The sequence below is a fragment of the Panthera uncia genome, assembly GCF_023721935.1.
Source record: "Panthera uncia isolate 11264 chromosome C1 unlocalized genomic scaffold, Puncia_PCG_1.0 HiC_scaffold_3, whole genome shotgun sequence".
NCBI classification, from domain to species: domain Eukaryota; kingdom Metazoa; phylum Chordata; class Mammalia; order Carnivora; family Felidae; genus Panthera; species Panthera uncia.
In genome coordinates, this window is record NW_026057584.1 from 62,094,632 (window position 1) to 62,117,050 (window position 22,419).

Here is a 22,419-nt window from a genome sequence, read left to right on the forward strand (position 1 = left end):
TGGCTCAGTCGGTTAAGCGGCTGACTTCGGCTCAGGTCATGATCTCACAGTCTGTGGGTTCGAGCCCTGCGTCGGGCTCTGTGCTGACAGCTCAGAGCCTGGAGCCTGCTTCTGATTCTGTGTCTCCCCCTCTCTCTGACCCTCCCCCGTTCATGCTCTGTCTCTCTCTGTCTCAAAAATAAATAAATGTTAAAAAAAAAAAAAATTTTTTTTTAAATCTATTTAAATTCTTTATAATATTCAATATATTCCTAAAATACTTGTGTGAAAAACAAATGTACTATTTCCTGAAGTTCAGCTGCCCTACATACCTTACATGATTCTAACTGTCCTTAACTCCACCCCTAAGCTCAACTATTAATTTCATGTTAAAGTACTTCATAACCCTCTATGTGTAAGTTTTCCCCTCCTTCAATCAAGGTGTTATCTTAGTGATGCTACTATTTCAACATACTTCCTAAAGTTTCAAATAACAATGAGAACTGTATTGAAAGATGCTCCAGCTGCCCAACTAATCCTAGAGGGGCAAAGGAGTAAAGCAGGTTGAAAGGAGGAGGGGTTCTGTGGAGGCACAATCTGAATCTAATCATGGGACAAACCCAGACCGAGAGATGTTCTACAAAATAACTAAACCAACCATACTCTTGAAAATGTTACTATCCTTCAAGGCAAAGACAGAATGAGAAACTGCTCCAGAAGGAGACTAGAGACATGATGACTAGATGCAATGTGAGATTCAGAATGGGATCCTTTTGCTATAAAGGACAACACTGGACAATTTATAAAACATGATTGAGTTCTAACACTTAAACAGTAATAATATATTAATGTTAATTTCCTAATATTTACAGTTTTATCTGGTTATATAAGAGAAATGTCCTTGTTTGTTGGAAATACACACTAAAGTATTTGGGCATAAAGGGCATCAAGTCAACAACTTAACTGTCAAACGGATCAAGAAAACAAAGTTCTTTGTACTCCACTCCAACTTTTCAATAAGTCTGTGACTATATCAAAATTTTTTTTAAAAAAGCAAAGAAAAAGAAAACTACCCCCACCCCACCCCCCTCTCACACACACACACACACACACACACACACACACACACACACACACACACACAAAGATAGCAAGAGTTCTATTCTGCCCAGGATTTAGAAATCAGATGGGGGAGCTGGAGTTGTCTGAAACATGGTCCTCCTTATGTATATGGCATATTCTGAACTCACTTCATAAGAGAAATAAAAGGGGCTTCTGATAGGAAACTTGGCTAATTACAAGCAAACCCTTGTTTAATTCATACAGAGTATGTTCCGTGCCAACTCTTCTCAGTTTATTATTAATAACAATCACCTTTGTTCAAGCCCACAGAAGAACACTGACCAATTAATAAAGTTGTAACACCCTTTCCATTAATGTCCCCCACCCTATTCACATTTGCACAGTCACTTTTACCCCTCTACATAAAACTAATTTTCACTCCTGAGAAATATGGAGACATGTACATTTAATAATAGAAAAAGAAATCATGCCCTTCTCTAGGAAATAAGCAAGTATGATCAGTGCACTCCTCAATCTCCTAAATGTCAAAGAACTGATCTCCCATTTCTTTTTTTAAACCTAAGGATACTATGTTCATTTCAACATCTTTCCCTTACCCCATATTATTTTTAGTGTTAAATGAGATCTAACACTTTTTTTCTTAAGTGCCTCGATATATACCAAAAATATACATACCTCATCTACGAAGTTAATAGCATCAAACCAATCTTGAAGAGCTTCAAGGCAATATCTAACAACATTTCGGGTGTATTCTTGAGTTTCCTAAAGTAATAAGTTAGTTAAATTTTACAGTATATAAATATGTATATTTTCAACTTCAAATTATATGTAATACATAAAAATTGTATACATAATGGGAAAACATATATTTTTAAAATACCTACATGTGCAATTTTAAGAAAGCCTTTCACAAATTAATACTAACAACCAGTGACAATTATGAAAATTATAGAACACAACTTGAAAACGAATCAAAGCTGAAATAGTTTTATGTGTTATATATCAGGTTCCATTTGAAGAGATTCCAAACATATTATAAGTTCCCTAATGTTACCATTTAATTGATACAATTTCTTTGGGGATGATGAAAGAGTGTTAGAAATAGATAATGGTGAAGGTGGCCCAACACTGAAAATGTACTTAATGTCAATGAATTGCACACCTAAAAATGATTAAATTGTATGTTATGTATATTTGCCACAAAAAATAAAAACAAAAAAAAAAAAAAGAGGGCAGAACACAGAAGTACTATAAGCAGCCTACAAATATCTTAGCTTGCTAAGAAGAAGAAAGGATAAATGTGTGCCAATTAAAATAAAGATACTGTGAAAGAAAATTGTAATGTTTTATGGAGAAACAGATCCAGTGAAATAGGCAACTATTAAATGGAAAAATCATGACAGCCTCTCTTAAAAAAATAATAATAATGAGCAAAGAATTTGAACAGACATTTCTCCAAAGCAGATCTACAAATGGCTAATAAGCACATGAACAGATGCTCAATACTATGAGTTATTAGGAAAGTACACATCAAAGCCACAATGAGATGTCACTTCACACCTATCTGGAAGGCTCTAATTTTTTAAATGCAAAAATAAAAAGTGTTGACAAGGATGTGGAGAAACTGGAACTCTCATACATTACTGGTGGAAATGTAAAATGGTGCGGCCACATTAAACACAGAGTTACCATATGATAAACAATTCTACACTCATACACAAGAGAATTAAAAACATATGTTCACACAAAAACTTATATACAATGTTCACAGCAACATTATCCATAGTAGCTCAACCCATGAATGGACAAGTAAAATGTGGTATATCTACGGACTGGATTACTATTCAGCTATGAAAAGAAATGGAAGTACTGATACATGCTGCAACATAGCTGGACCATGAAAACATTATGCTAAATGAAAGAAACCAGACACCAAAAGTAATATATTGTATGATTCCACTTACATAAAATGTCTAGATTAGGCAAATTTATAGAGACAGATGGGTGATCAGTGGTTTCCAGGAGATAAGAGGAACTTGGGTTTGAGAGGTATGACATTTCTTTGGAGGAGGGGTGATTAGTGGAGAATTTTTGGTAATGGTTGCACAGCTTTGTGAATATACTACATTACTGATCTGCATACTTTAAAATGGTTAAAATAGTTAATTTTAGATTGTGTAAATTTGATCTCAATAAAAAAAGTTTTAAAAGATACATTTTATAAGAAAAACAGACATTTTGGAGCCTTACTGTGTAATAAAAGTGCAGGTAGCATCAAAGTCAAATAGGTTAAAATCTTTAATATATATAAATTATCCTGTGCCTTTAAAGAAGGCTAAAAGTCTCATGTTGTTGCCTTCTTCACCCTGCTCAGTCTCCTATCGTGCTAATTCTTCCTTAATATTATCATGTAGGTCCACTCTTATTTCCACTAGCATCCAAACCAAATATCATTTATCTAGTTTCCTTGCCAAGGTCTCACCCTGTTTTAATCTACCCTATATGAAATTTATCTTTATAAAAATATTATTTTATACATTTTGTTCCCTTATTTCTTACTAAAAAATTTTAATGGCACTTTTAAGTTACCATAAATAATGTGTCATAACCAAGCTAACATGGCAGATAAGTCACGGATAAAGAAACATTTAAAACCAAATGTTCTACCATTTTATCAAGGGCTTGCGCAAAGGTGTATCATAACACCCTCTTGGCACAAGTATAAACTGATATAGCCCTTCTGGAGAAAACTCTGAAAGCATGCATTAAGAGGCTTTAAAAAGGTGACCAGTTCATTCCATTTCTAAGTACATCATATTTAATAATCATGTTCAGATCATCTCCCATCTCCCACCACTAACACATCCACCCAAAAACATCCCATGTGCATGTTGATTTACTACTTGATAATCTTTTGAGTCTGTCATCCATATGCATAAATTGACATAATACTATCTACTTCCTAGTACTGTGAAAGAAGCAAATGGAATAATGTTTGTAAAATGCTCTATATCATAGTCTAGCACTATGTCTTAACACGCACTTAGTTGAGTGCTCCAGAGTCATGGCCAGACTCATGCAGTAACCTAAAGTTGCCACTAGATGGGGATTTTACAACTTACTTGTGCTGTTAGGAAGGCAAAAATTAGTAAGGTGCTAGAAATGTGCCATCCCTTTAACCAATCTATCTGTTATTAATCTAGTATTACTTGTTTAACTAGCCCTTTACATTTTCAAGAACCAAACAGCATTTAGAGCAATCATACAAAGAAAGTCAGCTATCAGGTAAAGTTCTTTTCATTGTTAATCCTTTAGTTTTATATTTTATAAGAGAATAGAAACAAAAAAATAGCTAATTTTTTTTCATTAATTAATGGTCTTTCTTCTAGCTTACATATCTAAAGTCTAACAAAGCTCTAGACATTCTTGCTTAAGAAACAATTAGAGCAAAATGGTAAAGAGTACTACTTCTGAAATCAGATGGATCTGTTTTCAAACTCATTTTCTACTTAAAGCTGTATGAACTTGAGCAAGTCACTCTATGCCAAACATTGTTCTTCACACTATGTTCTTCGCAATATATTCTTATCAAATCTTCATTACATCTCTTATAAAGTAAATAGTATCATCTCTTTCTTTCAGAAGTTATCTAACTTCTAGTTAAATAAACATTATTCTTTTTCTGAATATCTCTTTCTTTCAGAAGTTATTTAACTTCTAGTTCAATAAACATTATTCTCTTTCTGAAAGAGATGAGGGGCACCTGGGTGGCTCAATCGGTTAAGCGTCTGACTTTGGCTCAGGTCACAATCTTGCAGTCTGGGAGTTCAAGCCCCCCATTAGGCTCTGTGCTAACAGCTCAGAGCCTGGAGCCTGCTGCAGATTCTGTGTCTCCCTCTCTCTCTGCCCTTCCCCTGCTCATGCTGTCTCTCTTTCTGTCACTCAAAAATAAATAAACATTTTTTAAAATTTTAAGAGAAAGAGATGATAGTATCTACTTTATAAGAGATGCAATGAAGATTAGATAAGAATATAATGCAAAGAATATAGTGTGAATAACAATGTTTGACATAGTGTGGGTGCTCCTCAAGAGAATGTCTTATTTAGGAACTAAATACTCCCTTAACTGAGGAACTACTCTCTCAGATTCTACCAGGACAATATAAGCTTGTTTTCTCTCTGTTCTCTTCACTTCTTAGGTTAAGAGAACCATAACACATTGTAATCTTAACCTCCAAAGCTGGAAATTAAACTACTGTCTAGAAACAATGAGTTCTCATCATCAGAGATAAACATAACCCCAGCTTCATAATTCAGTTTCATCCTAAATACAGTCCTCCCAAAATACTGATCTTTTCACATTAACATCATATCAACCTCCCTGCTGAATCGCTGTCTTTTATTGGTTTATATGATACAGTGTTCCTCTGGTTTTTCTCCTCACCCTTATCTCTGATGCCAAATGTTAGTTCTTTCTTCAGGGTCCATTTCTCTTCTCCTCCTACTTGATCTTATCCCATCCCCCAGTGATGAACACCATCTACATTACCAAGGGTCTAAAACTTATAACCTTAGTCCAGAATTCTCTTTTGAGCACAAGACTAATTAGTCCTCATACTCATTACTCTCACAGCAACCTGTTATTTTCCTGTAGAGCACTTACAAAATGCATCTGTGTGTTTACCTACTTAATGTCTATCTCCCCAGTCAGACTGCCCCATGAGAACAAGAACCATACCTATATGGTTCAACACCAAAAACCCAAGAATCTAGATAGTGTCTAGGCCTAAGAAGAGCATTCAACAAACATTTTTTCAGTGAATGACCAAATGAACCTCATATTATATAATAGTTTTTTTATAAATGCTATAGTGGAAATTAAAGTACAATGAAAACACAGAAACTAAAATCATAAACCTGACTGAAAAAACTTAAATGAGCAAATTATATACCATCTGAGTAGCATTTTCTAAGAGCTAATACTAATGGTTCTCCACTCTGGTTAGAATCACTGCCAAGGTCCTTCTGCACATCAAATCAAAATCTCTGGGGCTTGGGCATATGTATTTTTAAAGCTTCTCAGATGATTCTCATGTAAGACTAAGCAGAAAGAATAAGAGAGCATAAGCCAAAAAAGGGACTAACATGAACAAAAGCACAGGAATCAAGAAAAGACACTGCATGCACTATTCAGGGGCACCTGGTGGCTTAGTCGGTTAAGCCTCCAACTCTCGAACTTCAGCTCAGGTCATGATCTCACAGTTGTGAGATGGAGCCCCACGTGGAACTCTGCACTGGGTATGGAACCTACTTAAGATTCTCTCTCTCCCTCTCCTTCTGCCCCTCCCCCAAGTGTGTGCACACGTGTGTGTACGCGCGCGCTTTCTCTCTCTCAAAAAAAAAAAAAAAAAGAATGCTATTCAATCCAATGAAGACATGGAGATAGATAGAGGGGCATAGATGGAAGATGAATTATAAGAGACAAGTTAAGGGCAAATGATAGAGGATCTTTTCAAATTTGTTTTAATGTTTATTTATCTTTAAGAGACATAGATAGAGTGAGTTGGGGAGGGGCAGAGAAAAGGGGATACACAGAATCCAAAGCAGGCTCCAGGCTCTGAGCTGTCAGCCCAGAGCCTGACGTGGGGCTCAAACTCATGAACCATGAGATCATAACCTGAGCCGAAATCAGGTGCTCAACCGAGCCACTCAGGCGCCCCTATGATGGAGGATCTTATGTGTCTCTATAGGAAACACAGATGTCCCCTGTAGAAAGATGAGAACTTTTAATGATTTTTAAGCAAAGGAGAGATATGCACAGAGCTTAGAAAAGTAATTTAAGTATTGGGACAGATTAGAGTAGGTGGAATCTAAATTCAGAAGAACCAGTTAAGAAATTATCTTAACAACCTAGATTATTTTTAATATATGAAGAAATAAAACACAGGAAAGAAGTGGTAGGGAGAACTTCTGGAACAGAAGAGATATTTCATGGTATCTTATTATAGTCTGAACACAGCTGGCACAGCAAGGAGAGAAAGTATCCATGCTGGATAATTATATATTTTCAGACACCATTAAATGACATAAAGGACTCGGTATGGGCAGATGAATTTAGAAAGTTAGGGGCCTGAGAAAATTCATGTACCTATATAAGGAGATCCACATGAATAACCAGAGCTGTTGGAAATTTGAACCTGGCTACAGTAACAAAGTTGTAAGTCATGTGCATTTGGAGAGTAGCTGAAGTCATGAGATAAAATATAAATCTGCTTAAAGGAACCCATATATTTAACGAATATAATGGAGGAAAGCCTCATAATAACCCTGTGAAGAAGGGCAGACTTTAGTATTCCATTTCCATTTTCTTTTGTTTTGTTTTTTAAAAAATAAGGAAAAAGACTGAGACATTCAAATAGTTTTAAATGAGTTGACCAAGTGACTTAAGTAGAAAGAGGCAGAGCCAAGATCAGAATGTAGGGCTTCAAAATATTCCCACTATAAAATCTTGTCCAGCATGCTTACTGATACAGGTTGGCAGGTTGGTCTCCATGAGATCCATATGGCAAAATCTCATTCAAGTTCTTAGTTTAGTAGGGTCAGGGAATTCCATTTTTCTGGATTATCCAAGGATTCAGGAGACCCATCAAACCAATACTTTAAAATGCAAAGGTAAAATATATATTTGTACACAAAGACACACACACATGCAATTACAAGTGATCATTTTCTTATCCTAGAATTTAAGAATTTATGTTGCTGCTATGCTACTCTTAAGATTCCTTTCATAAACAATTGGAAGCTGAATGACATGTGTACTAATTTTGTGCTTGGAATCTTAAAAATGGAAACTGTCTTGAGAACTATTCTCATTCCTTGAAAGACAAGAAACATCAGGCAATTAATTGATAATGGGTAAAATGAAGCAATGAAAATGAATGTGGAGACTTACAAAGCTGCAAGGCTATATACATGGTAAGGGAAGGCTGCAAAGATCTGAAAATATAATGAACTCCTACCTGTCTAATAATAATTACTGTCTCAGGTCAGCTTTCATAGACCTGAATTCACAATTAAACATTGTCCATTAGTATATATGAGTAAACAAACCAATGTTTTCACAAATATTTTTCTCAAATCACTTTTTTAAAGGTAAAGACAGAAATTAACAAAAATATTTCAACATACCCTAACTTTACAATGTGATAAGAGCCCCCACATTGGCTGTGCACAGGCCTCAAGTTCAGCAGCAAAGGCAGCATAGTAGGTCTGAGACTCAAATTCCACATGCTCATTTAGTTCTCGCTTGTTTAAGTTCATACCTTGCAAAAATTAAAGCAGATATAAACCTTGCCAAATGGAAGCAACTATTCATATTAAAAGTCAAGTAAAATACTTCTGAGTACCAAACACTTCAGTGCACACAAATGGCATAAATGGCACAGTATGTATAGAAATAAATAAATATTTAAAATAAAATAATCTAGTCTTTTTGGAAGTTTTTACAAGCTAGGTTTTCTTAGGAACACTTTGTGAATTGTCTCCTTTACAACATAACTGAATATGTTATATAAGAAAGTCAAAACTATTTTAACTGATGGTAACTGAAATTTTATGAAAGTGTTATAAATCTTTCTTGGAGAATAGATTAGAAATTTCCAGATTAACAGTTTAAAGTGCTAAAAAAAATTACACTCCTGTTTCCTTTTTAATAATTTGACATTTTTCATAACTCTGACATATTTTCATGAACACTTGATTAAAGTACTTAAAAATATTAATTAAAATGAGACATTTCACATGTAACCTGAATGGTATCTTATTATCTTTTAATTAGCTTATTTGATAGTTTTGCATTAGGCATTTTGTAAACTAAAAACTTAAAAAAAAGTAAAATTCATACCTTGAAAGAAGGATACAAAGTTCATCCATGTCACTAACAAACCATGGTCCTCCAAAAATCTCTTAGCCACACTTTGATGAGAAAGGATATTAATAAAATCACTGACAAGAGGCCAATAAGTGTTATTCTTCAGTAATGCTTCTCCACAGTTCACTACCACATGCAAACTATTTTCTTCATCTAAAACAGATACACACAGCCCAGCAATAAATAAGTTAAAAACAAAACAAAACAAAACAAAAACTTTATCAATGATACAGATTATGTATCAGGACATCTAAATTCAAACTCCAGCCTGACATATGGTGTGTTACTTATACTCTGAATCAATTTCCCCATCTGTAAAATGGGGAAAAGACACATACCTTAAGGAAATTAAATGAAGCATTATCAGAATACTTAGTACATCATTATAATAATTATACCACTTGTCTGACATATTACATGATACTGAGGTAGCTATATGTTCATAAAACCTTATTATTTTCTTGATTTTAACAACATAATGCAGTATCTTCAGTTCTAATCAGTAAAATATTTTTATTCTTAGATTAATCTTATTCCATTTTATCAAACAAATCTGTATAAGTGATATGCATTTAGTTACTTTCTTCTATTCAAAAAATACATATAGTTTTTTAGCAAACACGGTGTTTTGAAAATGAAAGATACACACATAAATAAACTTCTTAAGCCTTTAAAAAAATCTTCAAGGTTTAAATACATTATTGTGGGTGGGGAAAGATTAGGCATGTACAAAACCTTTACTATTAGAAGTTACAGCATATATGCATTAGCTCTCTTAACCTGTTCCAACTTAACTGATTCACTGGACAAACAAGCTCCCCATTCCTACTATAAAACATACTAATACCCCAAGATTTTTTAGCATTTCTTAGGCAGTTACTTTTTTGTCTCTCAAAAGCTTTGTAATACCTCTCTTTATGCATTCATATTTCATCAGTTTATATATATTTAATTCAAATTTTATAATAAGAACATTTAACATGAACAGAAACAAAAACTGACTGGATAAGCATATATGCTAAAAAATCTTGGAGAAAAATCATAAAAATCTAGGATTTTACACTCAGATGGATTCACAAAGATCTTTATGTTCTAACTTTAAAGAAAATGAAACTGGAAACCACAGATGATGCTTTGCACAAGTGGTACATGTAAGAAAGATGAGGGAGAACTCCAGTCAATGAAACTGTAACTTAAAAATGCTTTGCCCAGGGGCGCCTGGGTGGCTCAGTCGGTTGAGCGTCCGACTTCAGCTCAGGTCATGATCTCACAGTCTGTGAGTTTGAGCCCCGCATCGCGCTCTGTGCTGACAGCTCGGAGCCTGGAACCTGCTTCAGATTCTGTGTCTCCCTCTCTCTCTGCCCCTCCCCTGCTCATGCTCTGTCTCTCTCTGTCTCAAAAATAAATAAAAACATTTAAAAATAATAATAAATAAATTTAAAAATGCTTTGCCCAAAATTAACAGATTGGAGAATGAACGTGCATCTCTGTGTTTTTAGTTAAAAATGCACTGTTTAATACATGCATGTAACCTGTTTTAATGTTTCCTCACTTTAACCAAGTTTTTCAACTAACCATCTACTTGTCAAACTCATCAGTGAAGAGGTTTCTACAGCACTTCTTAATTTCCATACATTAAATTTAGGTTTCAGTCCATGAAATTATTTTACTCAACTCTTAACTTACAACAATATACAAGAACAGGACCTGCGAAGTTAAGTATGCTCTCTTTCAGTGCCTCTCAATAGGACGAGAGAGGGTGTAACTGAATGAAGGAGTGGGGGGTAAGAGGGCGATTACAAATCATCCACACCTGAGATTAGAAAGCCCTCCCTGACTACTACCGCCATCACCATGGGCTATAATAGGAAAAGTAAGAAATCATAAGAACAAATACAGCTAGAAAAGACTCCCCTGAGGAAGCGATGTTTAAACTAAGATCTACAGAATGAAGGAGGAATTAGAATAAGCCAAATAAACTAGGGATGGGAGAGGCAATGGTGTTCTAGGTAGAGGAAGCAATATAAAAAAGGATGGAATCACAGGGACAAAGAATGCAGAAGACGGGTGGCACAAATGACGCCAGAGGGCCTTATAAAGCAGCTTCAGGAGTCTGGAGTTCACGTAAAGAGAATGGCAAGCCACTGGGGGTAGGGTTGAGAGATGGGGACATGATCAGATGTGCAGTATAGAAAGTAACTCAAGGAAGGTGGTAACGGCTACTAGTATGAAGCCTAGAGATGACGATGGCTTGAACTATGGTGGTGGCATGAAGATGTAAAGATGAAGAGAAGTGGCTATTGTAAGGTGTTTACAAGGTTAAAATGACAGATTCGGTGATGCTCATTATACTACAAGGAGTAAAAAGTCAAAAATGACTCCTAGGTTTTTAGATGAGGCAGCTGTGTAAGTAGTTGGACAGGGGTACTAAAACACACACTGTGTACTCACATACACATATAAATACACACATTCACACACATGCACACACACACACAATAATAGAAAAGAAGCAGGCTTGATAGAGAAAGAGTTCTTGGTGTGGACATCGTGGGTTTGAGGTACACAATTGGATGTTTGAGACATCCAAAGAATATAGCACAATAAACAGTTTGATGTGCAGAACAGATTGATCTGGGATTATTACCAATTGCGGACACTCCCATAGTTATGCAACATATGGTTTTAAGTTCCTATTTTACACAGACTGTTTCATAATACAAATTGTAAAATTTCAGGGACATCAATAGTTATGTTTGGAATTACAAAGCAGTATGGTGTAGAAATGAATACAACAGAGTAAAAGTGTAAAGTAGGGATTGCATACTACTAGAGGCTTTTTCCTTTTAATCTTCAACTATTGCTGTGGCCATGTGAATTCTCATTATATGAGCGTCTATTTACTAACAATATATACAAAATTTTAAAACAGTGTCTAACGAAAATTTATGAAAAAGCCAGATAGATCTATTTAAAAATAAAAACAAAGTACAGGGATCCTGTTGTAATATCTGTAGCAAGTTACAGGTAGTTCAAAATATTTAAAGCCCGTTCCAATACTCGATGTAAAAACAGGAAAGTTTATGGTGTTTTTAGAAGACCATCAAGCAGGTATCATGAAATGTTATGCTACGTTGGAATAAAACACCATGAGATCTAAAGATAATATTAGGCCTTGGCTTAGAAATAATGTAATTTACTGCTAGAAAAAATACACTTGTATTTAAAGATCTTAGCAATGCTACTGATAGCTATTTAGCTTCTAGAAAATTCAATTTGTGTTGAATTTCCAAGACAGATTAACTGCATTAGAAGGGAAGTATATACAGAAAGCAAAATAAGACTTTGCAATATGAGTTCATAAAATATGGGTAAAGTAAGAAGAACAAAGATACCAAGACAAAGTGCCAAAAAACACCAATGTTGACAGGACAAGCTGAAGAGTTCTGGGCCACAGAAAGAATACACAATCAACAGTGTGAAATGCTACTGAAAATTAGGAAAGATAAGGTCGAAAGAGTGGCCATGGGTTTCCCCATCATGTAGGTCATGGAAAGGGTGACCATATAATTTATTGTATAAACTGGGACTCTTTTGAGAGTAAAAGGGATTGTGTGAATAACTACATCACAACAACAGACATTACTTGGAATTGTTCTGGGGAAAGTAGGACATGCAACCACTGGAGTCACGGACAATTTTGGAGAGATCAACAGAATGATAGGAGTGGACACTAGACACTAGACCTCTAGTCAGTAACTGAGTGCCTGAAAAGGAAACAAACAAACTCTTTCAGGAAATCTGGCTGCAGAAAAAATATGAGACAGATCCAAACACATCTTCTCAAACATTCTTCCTTGAAGATCAAGTGCAAACTATATATAATAAGCACAGCTAAACCACTTAGTCAAGAAAACAGACCCCAGATTCTTTTCAAAAGAGCAGATACTTCTAAATTTTAAGTTTTCTAGTCTATAAAATAAAAATACTTTTTGTGAAAAGTCCTTCTGTAAATAAATAATTCTATATACAAGAATATGACTGATATGATATTAGATACTGAACTGAATGATGATAGATACTATTTCAAAAGAGAACAAACAATACATGTAATGTATGTAACTAAATCTCAGAAAGAAAGGGTCATCTTACATGAAGACAGAAAAACTATAATACAAAGCAGCTGTTAAATTTTCCTTTAAAAAAAGTAAAGAGATATATTGCTTAATGTAAATAATGTATTATGCTCCCACTATACCCACAATGGAAGACAGAATCACAGAGTGGGCAAAAGAATGGGTGTAAGTCAAACACCCAGCCTTACTACTTACAGCTGTAAAACCACAGATGATTGACTTTAACTCCCTAAGCCACAGTTCCCTCACCTATAAAATGGAAAAAAACAAAATCTACTTCTTAGAACTACTAATGGTTAAATGACATAATATAAAGAAAAAGAGCATAGCATATAGTGAGTGCTTAAAAGATGGTAGCTATCATATTAGCTAGCTATTATTAGTATATATAAGGCACTGTACCCTGCACTGAGCATATATCAATTTTCAGGCTATGATATCACAGGAGAATATAGACAGACTATCAGAATAGAGAGAAAATAGGAGCTGATATGCAAAAGAAGGTAACAGTGGAACAAGGCAAGTTTCAACTACAAGATCTCTCTTCCAGAGAAAATGGAAAAGTCCTGAGATTTAATCTGAGGTACTGTTTGTTGTTAAAGTTTAGGTCCACATGCCAACAAGTGAAGACACACTGCTATCGATATTGACCTGCCTTGTTTCATGGTTAAGGGCAGATTCTGACATCAGGAGATATGAAGTCCTTGGCTCTGTCATTTACTAGCTGGCTTATCTATGGTAAATGACTTAACTTCTCTAAGACTCAATTTAACTCATCTATAAAGTGGGGAAAATAATAATACCAGTCTCAGAAAAGAGTTCCAAAGCTTAACTGAGACAACATATGAATGGTATTAACACAGCGCCTCATACATAGCAAATACTCAAATAATATAAATTATTACAGGAAGGCAAAGTTAAGATGAAAGACCACAGTGAAATGAGAATAGGAGGAGGCCCCAGAGACATTACGGCAGTTTGAGGAATATCAACCATATAGTGGGCACAAAAGAAAAAAACTAAAGACCTCACTATGGGAAAACAAAAAAAGGCAATATTTATTTCAATTTTTAAATTATAAAACTATAGGCATATAAAAATGTTTAAGGCTGATAGTTAAACTTACAATAAAAAAAACAGGAACATGTGCAATAAAGAAATGGTTAAATTATGGTAAAGTCATATGATATTAATACCTGCAATCATTAAAAACCATGTTCCCAACATGTACACTATGGTAGTGTATTTTTAAAGTATTGTACCATATATTAAAGTATTTCTATCTGTAAATACACTCCTATCACACAAAAAGACAGAAAAGAAATATTCCCAAATGTTAACAGCTGTTTGTAAATAACTAAGCTATAACTAATTTTAAAGTTTGTCTTTAAACTTTGCTGAAAATTTTCAAAAAAATTCTTTAACAAAGATGTATAATTTTACAATATTTTTAAAGTTATTTTAAGCATATAAGGAGGTTTTTAAAACTAGTTACACAAAGTATACCAATAATAAAACTGGTGAAATAATTCTGAGTTTACCTTGTAGCTCACTTTTAATAAGGCAACTTTCCATCATGTATAATAGCACAGTGACCATAATATCCAGCAGCTGACATTCTTCTGTCACCTGTCTGGCTAGCTCTTCATTGCTGAACAACTGAACACTAATATGCACAATTCTGTTAGACATTGTGTCGGATTCATGACTCTTCTTCAGTGTTTTCATAATGAAAGCATAATGCTGAACAAAAGTTTTTGTAAAAGCAACCTGTAAATTTTTTTAAATAGGGGGAAAAAAACACAATAGTTTAGAGTTTTACAATACATTTTCCAATACATTATGTTAGCATTTTAAAGCTATTATTAGCTTGTGATGACGCCCAAGATAATTTTAAAAGTAATTTTAATGATGATGGTAGTCACATTCTTTTTTTTTTTTTTTTTTTTTTGGAACATTAGCAAAATACTTGGATGGTTAAAAAAAATTTAATTACCATTTTAAATCATTAAAATTTTAGAGCAATTATAAATACCATGATTTAAAAATACAAATTTTCACTTTGCTTACAAATAATATCAATTAGCTAATGTCAAAATAGGTGTCACTGTTTTGTTTAACAACAAAATCTAAAGTCTCAGCTAAAAACCATACCAGAGGATGTAATATAACTAAAAAACAAGGGTGTCAATGTGATTACTCCAAAAGAAATGTATTCCCCTATTTGATTGGAAAGCTGACCACTACATGACTAAATAAATACTCTTTCTGGGGCAGCTGGGTGACTCAGTCGGTTAAGCATCCGACTCTTGGTTTCGGCTCAGATCATGATCTCACAGTTTGTGAATTTGAGCCCCGCATCATGCTTGGGGTTCTCTCTCTCTCAAAAAAAATCAATGAACTTAAAAAAATTATTAAAAAAAAAAAAAAAAACTCTGTGTAACATGTACATTTCCTCTTGTTTTCTTAACTGGGTATAATGACACAAAACAATGGCATTATTCATTAAAGTTTAACTCCTAAAGAGGCTTTATTATCTAAACCATAAGAAGAACTACAGCAATCAATCAATCAATGAAAAACAATAACAACAACTACTACTACTACAACATAATTTATTTTCTTTTCATGCATGCAGTTGTGTCACTTTGCCATAACTACATGGTAGTCACACAGGTCAATACCTGTTCTGTCTTTAACAGTATGGCTAGCAATTACTAACCCCACGATTTTCCCAAACCTAACCCCACAATACATTTTTTTAAGTAATCGCTACACCCAACATGGGGCTTGAACTCATGACGCCAAGATCAAGCATGCTCTACCAACTGAGCCAGCCAAGTGCCCCTCTAACCCCACAATCCAAATTCAGTTGCCCCCTTAAACATTCTCATAGCACCTTGTGCCTCTCCTTTAGAGAACTTACTACAATTTGTAACTACACATTTACTTGTGCAATTATGTCTTTGTCCCCCAGCATTCTCTTTGGACCAAGTTCCATGTAGAAAGACTATCCTCAGGAATTCTGCTCTGTAAAACTGCTTTGCCTCAGAGCTATGATCCTGTGCTTTTTGTGCAAACCCTGTTTGACAACGAAAGAAGCTAATGCTTTTTATTAGTGTTATATCAGTCCTCAAAGCTACAATAAAATAAGCCACAGCTGAGAAACACACCAAAAAGATTTTTCATAATGAAAAGGCAAAGAAAGGAGAGCAAAGTTCAGAAAGAAAGGGAAAAAATGTAGATACCTTATACTCTTGATCTGGAAGCATGTTGAGTAAGAAAGTTACCATCTTCTGAGGGAATTCATACTTTATAGTCCAAAACAACAGTTCTTCTAGAAAACTTTTATGTTTCAAAACATCCATTATAGATTGATCTACATAAAAAAAGAAAACTTATCACCTAATGATTTAAGTTGTTCATCTCATTTAAACCTTACTATAATTAATAATCCATCAACCTCAAACACCTGAATGTATATAAATTAAGGATACCTTTTCATTAATTCAATAATGCTGACATCATCAATTCAGATTTCTATAATCTCCATAGTATAAAATAGCAAAATACTCAATCTTTATGTTTTAATAGGAAGCAGGTACTAGAAAAATAAGTAATTATTTCTCCTTAAACATAAGCACTTTATCTAAAATTTATAAGATTCAAAATAATTACGGAACAGTCATGGTACTGAATATTTACAGTAACAACAATTTTAAGCTAAAAACAAAATATCAAAGCCAGAAAGCCCAAAATTATTACATCTTTTGATTTTTAATTTTTAGAGAAAGGGGGAGAAATTTTTATAGAATTCAATAATTTATTTCTTTAAAATTGTTCTTCATAAATAAAATACTAACTTTCCTGCAGGAAATAATTACTAATGTATTGTTTACTCTAGTATATGGAAGCACTCACTTTTTTTCCAGAAAGAATATACCAGAACAAGTATAAAGAGTGTTATACATGCTTACTTGCACTGCACTCAAGATGCCCTCTTCATGCACAGAAGAAACAGAAAATGGGTGGTGCCCCCTGGGGTGCCTGGGTGGCTCAGTGATTTCAACTCAGGTTGAACTCTTGATTTCAGCTCAGGTTATGAACTCACGGTTCCTGAGATTGAGCCTCGTGTCCAGCTCTACACTAACAATGTGGAGCCTGCTTGGAAATCTCTCTCCCTCTCTCTGCCCCCCTCCTCAAAAATAAACAAACATGAAAGACAGAAAGAAAATGGATGCCCCTTTTATTTGTGTGTGTTTATTTACTTATTTTAAGAGAGAGAGAGACAGAGAGCAAATGAGCAGGTGAGGGGCAGAGAGAGAATCCCAAGCAGGTTCCATGCCATGAGCGTGGAGCTCCACATGGGGCTTGACCTCACCATGCGAGAGATCATGACCTGAGCTAAAATCAAGCATCAGACACTTAACCAACTGAGCCACCCCGGCACCCCTGGATGCCCCATTTAAATAAAAATATTCAAAAAAGGATAAAATTATCTATTAGACAGCCAATTTCTATGGTGAAGTGCTACTCACTCCTTGAGAGCTACTTTGTCTCCTGCTAATCTCTGCATCCTTGCCACACTTAGTCAACAGAAAGGTCTCAGTGGGTATATAATGAACTGAATATTTTAATACTTTGGTTATTTCTTTCTCTCACTTTCTCTAATTTCTTTCCCTGAAAAAGAACAAGAAAATTCTACTGATTTTTGCTGGAGCCAATAATCTTGGGCTACTGCTCTGGATCATCAGGTCCACATAAGCACATTTCAGAGGACACAGCAAGTGTCAATGGAATGGGTTGGTTCAGTTATGATGCTTACACAGGGACTAGAGTTAGATGAGAGATTTAAAAATAATAAAATTACATGCACTAAAATACTCAGGAATGACCCAAACTACATTATAGTTCAAGTTGTCTTACAGAGTAATTAATCTTGGAGCATTTTTCAACTGGCCCTGCCTCAGTGGTACAGTTCTATTATTTAGTAATGTGGTCATACCACATCTCCTCAGCTCATAGGTATGCAAATGTAACAGTACGCTCAATACACATGCCATCAACAAGCATGTCATCGCTCTCTTGATTCTTCTATAAAATATTCTAGGCTTAACAGGCTTGAATCAGTACTTACTAGACATAACTTTAACCCAGTTTTTTCATTAATAATTGGTAACCCAATATTTTCAGAATACAATTTCATTATTCTGGAGACACTACAATTTTAACTACAGAAAAGCAAAAGTTATGTCCCAATCCCCCAACTCCCTTTCACTGTGCCTTTAGTATAAGCAATATGTAACAGGGATAAAAATATAAATACAATTATACCATATATCCCCTTAGTGGAAACTACTTAATCCTTTATTTTCTAAATCTCAGAATTTTCTACTTGTAAAACCAAAATCTCTTCCTCCTGAACTAGATCATTCACAGGATGACAATGATTTAAAAATAGAAATAAACCAGTCTTGCAAAAACTGAGGTAAAATATATTCAAAAGCACACACTGACATACTCAAAGCCAAAAAAGCAATAAAATTAGGGCCCAAGTGAATCAGATGACAGGAATATGAGGATTAGAAATTAAAATTAGAATGTAACCCAGAGCATATTGCTGATGCCAATTTAATTCGCACAGTTCATTTAGCACTAACATGATTGAAAATTTTACAGGCTACCAAAAAAATTTAAAAACCTTCAAGGATAAGTGTTTCTAAAAATATTTACAAAGCTAAAAAAACTTGTGGTATTAATCTTAGAATTCACAGGACTCTGCAAGTTTGCATTTGTCAAAGGAAAGCCTGAAGCTACCATAATTATTATATGTCAAGTATTTAAAAAGAAAGATACGTTAACTTTGTTTTAAATAAATAAAGCAAGCCAAATGAACCAGAAAAGCTACGGCTTCTACTAAGATGAAAATAGCTACAGTTGTGTACAATTCAATTTTTTCATCTTCAGACAAAAAGCAAAGAAAAACCCCACAATGTCTTCATTGCAGTCGTTCTTAAAATAGATGATGTCAGTTTCTCCCAGATATTTAAAACATGTGTGGGGTGCCTGGGTGGCTCAGTCAGTTGAGTGTCAGACTTCAGCTCAGGTCATGATCTTGAGGTTCATGGGTTTGAGCCCCACGTTGGGTTCTGTGCTGACAGCTTAGAGCCTGGAGCCTGCTTAGGATTCTGTGTCTCCCTCTCTCTCTCCCTCCTCCCTCCCCCTCTTTCAAAAATAAACATTAAAAAAAAAAATGTAAAAAATTTTAACAAAAAAATAAAACGTGTGATGGGCTTTGTGTGCTATGTTATGGAAATGTGGTTAGAAATGCTTCCAGTAGTTATGTAGGACTACATATTTACGTTAAAATCTGGATTAAACTGTCATGACTTTTACAATGCCAAAACTACTTTAAGCCAAACTGAAAAAAAAAAAAAAATTTGAACAATCAGTTATGTGGTGGAAAATCTGTGGGTAAGGTAAAGGTTTTAATTAAACAGTGGAGTCCAGGCTCTATAACTCAGGAACTCAATAATCTTGGCCAATAAACTTGGCCTTCTAGGCCTCAGTTTTCTCATCCTTAAAATTTAGGTTTTGAGAATACACAGTGAGTTTGTGTAGCACAGAGCTTCAACCTCTTGCCTATCATTACATATTTTCTTTTCAGCTCCCTTTCTAACCACTGAACCAAATTCTTACAAAAACTACACCACTCCCTGGACTACCAATATCTTCAAAAGCAACAATCATTTTTTGAAAACAGGGGTTCTACTAATTCAAATGGCTATTTCTTCCATGCACATAATTAGGGCAAAAATGATAACTGATCAAGTCTTAAATCTCTGTACTACTCCTCACCAGTGGAAGAAGGAAGAGAAGATAATCAATCCAATCTCAAATATGAAAAAAATCAGGTATAAAATAAGCTCCAACTTTAAGTCTCCATAAAAAGTATCTTCAGCCAAAGTCTGACCAAAGGAAAACAATGTTACACCATAACAGGTATTTTTTTCTGGGCATCCCTAAAGCTTAAACTCAAGTATGTGCCTAACAGTCTGCTTCAATTCAGATGTTACCTCAAGAACTCAGGTAAACACAAAGACAACTCTGGCAAGTCAAAGGGCCAGGCAGCCATATGAGTTTCTAATTTCCTTCAGACATTAAAAAGATATATGCACCCCTATGTTTACTGCAGTATTACTGACAATAGCCAAGATATGGAAGCAACCTAAGTGTCCATCAATAGATGAATGGATAAGGAAAATATGATATATACACACAACAGAATATTAGGCAGCCATAAAAAATGATGAAATTGTGCCATTTGAGACAAGAGGATGGACCTACAGGGTATAATGCTAATTGAAATAAGCCAGACTGAGAAAGACAAATACCATATTATTCCACTCATAAGTGAAATCTAGAAGAAGAAGAAGAAGAAGAAGAAGAAAGCAGAATCAGACCTACAAATATACAGAACAAAGTGATAGCTGCCAGAACAGGTGCTGGGGGTGGGGGCATGGGGACAAAATGGGTGAAGGAGAGAGGATAGATGTATAGATATGGGCTTCCAGTTAAGAAATGAGTAAGTCACAGGAATAAAAAGCAGACCATACAGAATACAGTCAATGATATTGTAATAGTGAAGTAACCAGACAGATGGCAGCCACACTTGTGGTGAACAGAGCATAATGTACAAACTTGACAAATCACTAAGTTGTACACCTGAAACTAACATATACTGTGTCTTAACTATACTCAAACAAACAAACAAAAAGCAATCAAAACCCAGCAGATTCAGGAAAACCTACCCCTGCAACCACCTAGAAAGAATTTAGATAGGGGGCGCCTGGGTGGCTCGGTCAGTTAAGAAGCTGACTTCGGCTCAGGTCATGATCTCACGGTCCATGAGTTCAAGCCCCGTGTCGGGCCCTGTGCTGACAGCTCTGGAGCCTGTTTCAGATTCTGTGTGTCCCTCTCTCTCTGCCTCTCCCCCATTCATGCTCTGTCTCTGTCTCAAAAATAAATAAACGTTAAAAAAAAAAAATTAAAAGAAAGAATTTAGATAGAAGATCTGCTCCAGGAAGAGAGCTATCACCAAAGATAATTACATTATGGTATAAACTAAGTATAGTAGACAGGGAGGAACCTAGCAAGACTTGTTTGATCAAAGTCTTCTATGTCCCATTGTTTCTGAGTGGCTCAGAAAACATGCATTTATCAAGTACTTACTCTTTTTCCCTTCCTGTGAATTGCAAGTCTTCTCTTTGAAGTCCCAGACCCCTACTCGCTTCTCCTTACTTCAGAATGACCTAGATGCTGTATTTCGCCTGTCTCTGGAATTTCCATGTTGGTGTGGATTCCCCATATATAAGCGATTAAATCTGATTGTCTCCTATCAATCTGTCTCATGTCATCTTAGTCTGGCTAGAAGGACCTTGAAAGGTCCCCACCACTAGAAGCGGCAAATTAAATGCAGCAGCATAAGTACCTCAGAAGAGACTTACAAAATGAGCCTCAACTGAAAGTGCCTGCAGTTCTAAATATTCCTTCCCAAGCAGTTCTAAATATTCTACAAGATACATCAAAATAGTAATTTAACAAATTCTTTTCATCAAAATAGTAATATAACCTCTGGAAACTCTCTAACAGTGCATACAAACCCAGCATATAGACCACGTTGGTATTTGGAAATCCATGGCAAAAATTCACAGCACAGGCCATCAACTTATAACAAGTATTCTAGAAAAGCTTTTAGTGAGGGTCTAGAAAACATAGTGATTATGAGGTTAAGCTCTGGGACTTGAATTAAGGAACTACTTCCCATTAGCTGTGATCTCTAACATGCCTTCATTTCCTCATTCATAAAATAGTCATAACAATAATAACAATAATAATAAAAACTGCTTCATATGGTGATTTTAAGAATTAAATGAAACGTGAGGTGCTTAGCACTACGTCTAGCATATGCAAAAAAGTTTTAAAAATATTATTATTATTATTATTATTATTATTAATCTATTTCCTCACTACAGACATATCTACTTCCTCCTTTGAGCAAACACATATTGAGCCTTTACTGAACCCTTTTTTTTTTAATGTTACTTATTTATTTTGAGAAAGAGAGACAGCATGCGTGATCAGGGGAGGGGCAGAGAGAGAGAGGGAGAGAGAATTCCAAGCAGGTTCCACGCTGTCAGCACAGAACCCAATGCGGGGCTCAAACTCATGAACCCTGAGATCATAACCTGAGCAGAAATCAAGAGTCAGCAGTTTAACCAACTGAGACAC

The 22,419-nt window shown here is 35.0% G+C and overlaps 1 protein-coding gene across 3 annotated transcripts in view; it reads right to left on the minus strand.

Annotated features, from left to right (window-relative positions):
• Positions 1 to 22,419, minus strand: part of UBR3 (ubiquitin protein ligase E3 component n-recognin 3) — a 246,149-nt gene that overhangs the window by 152,993 nt on the left and 70,737 nt on the right. For all 3 annotated transcript variants that reach the window (XM_049616028.1, XM_049616027.1, XM_049616026.1), the window contains exons 7-11: positions 16,377 to 16,507; positions 14,670 to 14,898; positions 8,966 to 9,145; positions 8,251 to 8,384; positions 1,738 to 1,824 (exon numbers count right to left, since the gene is read on the minus strand). In XM_049616028.1, the coding sequence (XP_049471985.1) occupies positions 1,738 to 1,824; positions 8,251 to 8,384; positions 8,966 to 9,145; positions 14,670 to 14,898; positions 16,377 to 16,507 (761 nt within the window). The remainder of the gene's footprint in view (positions 1 to 1,737; positions 1,825 to 8,250; positions 8,385 to 8,965; positions 9,146 to 14,669; positions 14,899 to 16,376; positions 16,508 to 22,419) is intronic.